Source organism: Penaeus japonicus, unplaced genomic scaffold, assembly GCF_977035675.1.
Source record: "Penaeus japonicus unplaced genomic scaffold, GWHDUDI00000001_assembly GWHDUDI00000021, whole genome shotgun sequence".
Classification (NCBI taxonomy): domain Eukaryota; kingdom Metazoa; phylum Arthropoda; class Malacostraca; order Decapoda; family Penaeidae; genus Penaeus; species Penaeus japonicus.
The window spans coordinates 8450689-8455688 of NW_028234423.1; the positions used below are offsets into that span (position 1 = coordinate 8450689).

Below are 5000 nucleotides of genomic sequence, written 5' to 3' on the forward strand. Positions count from 1 at the left end.
TTGTACACGTGCGCTAATAACATGAACTTCATCTTCCTTCCATCAAACGACAGGATTTCTTCTGCCGGATTTCACACACTGGACTTCTTGCTCCGCCGAGAGAGTTTGAGCTTGAAGCCGTGGTCCTCGTGGGGCGTGAGGAAGCGACGCATCCGGCTCGAGCAATTGGTAACGGGCGTGAAGAGATAACACGACTCTTGTTCTCCACGTGGTCGTGCGCCGTCCCTCTTCCTCTTGGCGGCGAGTGGTTCCTCGGGTTTGGTGAAGACCGAAAGGGTATCCTGGTGCTCGCGTGCGCCCCTAGCGACGTAACTGACGCCGTCCTTCTCATCGCTGTCCTTCTCGCATCCTCCTCCGAGATAGGTTCCCGAGGTAGGGGAGGGGAGGATGGGCAACGCCACCTCCTTTCGGGATGGGGCTTCGGCCTTCGCCGCTTCCGTCACGCTTTGCTCGATCCAGTCATCTGTCGAGTGGGAAATAGCAGTGAATTCTCTCTCTCTTGAACACGCGCACGCACGCACGCACAAACACACACACACACAAACAAACAAACACACACACACAAACAAACAAACACACACAAACAAACACACACACACACACACACACACACACACACACACACACACACACACACACACACACACACACACACACACACACACACAAACACACTCACACAAACACACTCACATACAAGCACACGCACGCACACTCGACTGAGGATATCCAACAAAGAATCGCAAGTACTCAATACAATCACATTTGCCTCCCACGTATGCATGGAACGGTGGAAAAAAAACGCGGGGGTCTGCTGTCGTAATCCCAAGGGAACAATTCCTGGAACTTTGGGTAGCGCCCCATACATGTATTATGCATAACTATACTCTTATACATAGACGCATTGCCAACACTACCATCTCTAAACTGTTTCGTTAGAAGAATTTATACACACTAATAACTCGCATCTCTCTCTCTCTCTCTCTCTCTCTCTCTCTCTCTCTCTCTCTCTCTCTCTCTCTCTCTCTCTCTCTCTCTCTCTCTCTCTCTCTCTCTCTCTCTCTCTCTCTCTCTCTCTCTCTCTCTCTCTCTCTCTCTCTCTCTCTCTCTCCCCCTGCTCATCCGTTGAACTGAAAGCAAGTCTGCTCATCTGTTGAAATGAAAGCTAGTCTGCTCATCTGTTGAAATGAAAGCTAGTCTGCTCATTTATTGAACTGAAAGCCAGTCTGCTCATCTATTGAACTGAAAGCAAATCATATGTCGAACTGAAAGCACAGTGATATGACACGTACCTGAGCGCTTATTCCCGCCTCCGCCTCTCAGTTTAGCCTTGATGTTACGCAAGAGTACTGGGGAATCCCCGGAGCTGCTACTGTCGTACTCCAGGATCAGCGTGTCCTGAAAGGAGGAAGGAAGGGGCGCGGGGGGGGGGGGGGAGGAAGGAAGTAGTGAAGTAGGACGGACATTGGAAGGAGTGAACGAGGAAGGGAGGGAGAGAGGGAGGAGGGAGGGGAAGGGTGAGGAAAAGATTAAGAGGAAGTGGTTAAGAAGAGAAGGAAGGAGATAGATTAAGAAGAAATGAAGCAAGAGGTGCAAAGGGAGGGATAAAGGAAGGAAAGAAGAAAGTTATAATAACCGTATTTCCAAAAATATTTGAAAAATACAGTAGGACAAATTATGAGCAGGTGTAAGTGTGTGTGCATTTGTCTGTGTTTATAAGTATGTGTACTTGAATGTGCGTGTGCATGTGGGATGGGGTGGGGGGATGGACAGGTGTGTAGATATGAGTAGGTGTCTATGTGCGCGTTTGCGTGCGTGTGCGTGTATATATTAGTACGCGTGGAGACGGGAGTACATGCATATTATATTTATCAACCCTCTCACCCTTACTTGTTGCGGTGAATTAGTCAGAGAGAACGCCTTCTGAGGAGTGAAATGCTGAGTGCCATCTTCCAACCGAGACTTCCGCACGGTCGCGGGGTCTTCGATCATGTTCCCAACCAGTGTCCCATCGCTGTTCTTGTTCTGGGAATCAGAGTCACTTGATCAAATACACTATCGTTTATATACAATTATACTTACCCACACACATATAAATGCACGCATAAACACACACATGTATTTGTCTGTGGGAGGGAGGGTCTTGGTGAGGGGGTGCATGGGTGGGTGGGTGAGTGGGTGGATGGGTGGGTGGGTGGGTGGGTGGGAGTGTAGGTGTAGATGTGGACGTGGGTATGGGTATGGGTATGGATGTGAGAGTGTGAGAGGGGTGGGTGGATGTCGGTGTGGGTATGAGTATGGGTGTGGGTGGATATGTTTGTGTGTATGGATGGGTGCATGGATGGGTGGATGGATGGAAGGATAGGTGGATGGATGGAGGGAGGGAATAATCAATTAATTAAGCAATGGATGGATGAATGAATGAATGAGTGGATGGATGGACGGATGGATGGATGTATATAGCATTCCTAGATACCAAAAATACTACATCTATCACACCCTGCTTTCACGATGGAACTACAATCGTTTCATTGATATGAGAGTGGAATATCCGTAACACAGTTAAACATTGTAAATGTTCTCTGCATATCGAAAATGGTGACCCATTACAAGTACTTTCATTAGGTACACATTCTGTAAAGAGTAAGAAGAAACGATGCGAGCATTAACGACTATTCGTGCATTTCAACTGCCTTTGAATCACTACAACAACCCCTCTTCGAAATATCACCCTCGTCTTCCTAACGTCTTGCCTCGGGGAAAAAACGCATTTGACTTCACCTTCTTGGTAGGACGCCCCTGCGATGTCACTGCCACGCCGTGCAAGTGTTCCTGAGACGAGCGCGGCTGCCTTTCTCTGGCCGTGGCTTCCTGTCTTCTGGGCTCCTTCCTCTGCCCCAAAATTCTCTCAGGATGCATCGTGGCTTGCGTAGGAGACAAGGGAGCCATTCTTGGGGCTAGATCGTAGCCCTGATCCGAAGGCGGTGCAACGGTGGCTCTCTGGGGGTGGACCTCAGCCACGGGAGACACCTGGGACCGGTACACGCTCTGCAAACATAGGGACACGGTGTCAGTTTATCAAAAAAAAGATATCTGCATTTATCAGAGTCAGAGGAAAAGTGTCAATTTACTTTTTTTTTAAATCATAATATTCTTCCATGTTTCATATCCAGATGAAAAATTATTTTACCAAAAAAACAGAGCAAATGATAAGATTCATCCATTTCTCAGATCCAGAGAAAATGGAAGGAGTAAATAATGGACTCTAATGACCTAAACACAAGGTGGTACCACAAGAAATCTACTTGAACATTACAAAAATGTTTATGTTTCACTCCCATGGACACGCGAAAATGGATTCAAAACCTCAGCGAAAGGTAGCATGGGGCGGTGTCCTGAGAAAGCACGTTGAATGGGGCTTATCAAGTTGCTTGCACTAGTCAGGGGACTCTGATGCAGCACCTCTTTCACCGCCTGGAACATGAGATTTGCTGTTTAGTCCATATTTGCTAAAGAGAAGAAGACCAGGAAATTAACTGTTATCATGAACTAAAGAAAAAGATGTGTTAAGTTTTATTTGAAATTAATATCACATGACCAATGTACTATTGCAATCCCAATAAAAATGAAAGAAGCTTGATGCAACGTCTGCCAAAGTGAATTTAATTATTCTGAATGAAACCTTCAAATGATGAATGCAAAATCTACCAATACAGAGAAAGATGTTATTTGTTGATCCTTTGTTAAAGAACCTAATATCAGATTCGACTGTTACAACATAATATAAAACAAGCCCACCTGTTGAACCTGAATGCTGATTTCCCGCGACAGGTTGGCCACTCTCTCATTCAAAGTCGTCACAGCCACCCGAACCTGATTTAATTTATAAACAGTTTACTTTTTTCATAAAGAAATGCATAACTCCAATAAACATTTATAATATCGTACTGTAGAAATAAGTTTACCCTCTCCTTCATTGTCCATAGTAGTCATAAGACGGATAATTCAAAAAGCCTCCAACCATACCTGCTGCAGTTCTTTTGTGGTTTGTGAGAAGACCCCTTCAAGGTGGACATCAGACGATTTGTGTTGCTGACTGAAAGCTGTCTGTAACTGGGCAAAACAATCTTTGATTGTCTCGTTCAGCTGAGTAAAGCCCTTTTCCATGTTAGCCACAGAGGCTTCTACACTCTTTGAGCTGAAATAAAGATGGAATAAAGTCAGCTGCGAGTAATTAAATAACTTTCTGATTGATAATTCTCCCAACTTTCTGTCAGGGGAAGTGTATATCATTTGCGAGTGAACAATATCGCTACCATTTTTGCTTCATTATCAAGCACCCAATTCCTTTCCCTCTCCCCCTCACCTCTCAGAGTCTTGGAGGGTCTCGCGTATTTTCTTGAGTTCCTTTCGCAACTCCTTCTTGGTAGCTTCGAGAAGGCTTTCTAACCGGGCTAGTTCCCCGGCGCACCTCTCGTCCCTATCGCCTCCTTCGTCCATGTTCTTGACAAGCAGCGCCACCTGTTCTCCATTCTGCCGGGAAAGTCCATGGATGGGTATCAGCGTTAACCTCGCCATAATATTATTTTTTGTGAATGAACACACGCACGATCACACAAAATCAAATTTGTAGAATTTGCACACTGTGTATCATCCTGTACACAGATAATACATAGCTCACTCACTCATTCATCCCTACGACGAAAGATAGTAAACAACTCACTCATTCATCTTCACGGCTAAAGTCAATAGACAACTCACTCACTCATTCATCTTCACGACGCCCTCCCTCAATCCCATCCTATGACCCCGACACCCCCTCACCTTGAGCACGGCCTGCCTCACACCCTCCAGATTCTCCTTGTTCTCGAGGAGCAGCATGAGCTTGGCCTCGAGACCCGCTACCAGAGTCTGCAGTCTCTCGCTCGTTTCCCTGACGAGTCGATTCGTCTCCTCTGGCTGCTGGGACGCGCGAGTGACCTGCCCCGAGATCTCACGTA

At 46.3% G+C, this 5000-nt stretch overlaps 1 protein-coding gene across 1 annotated transcript in view; it reads right to left on the reverse strand.

Moving 5' to 3' along the window:
• The window catches only part of LOC122265057 (uncharacterized), an 8350-nt gene that overhangs the window by 766 nt on the left and 2584 nt on the right, over positions 1-5000 (reverse strand). Inside the window, exons 5-13 of the mRNA XM_043034214.2 lie at positions 4825-5000; positions 4367-4533; positions 4027-4198; positions 3799-3873; positions 3367-3474; positions 2782-3048; positions 1891-2025; positions 1293-1398; positions 1-463 (exon numbers count right to left, since the gene is read on the reverse strand). The exon at positions 1-463 is cut by the window's left edge and continues 766 nt beyond it; the exon at positions 4825-5000 is cut by the window's right edge and continues 50 nt beyond it. Coding sequence (XP_042890148.2) covers positions 72-463; positions 1293-1398; positions 1891-2025; positions 2782-3048; positions 3367-3474; positions 3799-3873; positions 4027-4198; positions 4367-4533; positions 4825-5000 — 1598 coding nt within the window. The 3' untranslated portion in view covers positions 1-71. The remainder of the gene's footprint in view (positions 464-1292; positions 1399-1890; positions 2026-2781; positions 3049-3366; positions 3475-3798; positions 3874-4026; positions 4199-4366; positions 4534-4824) is intronic.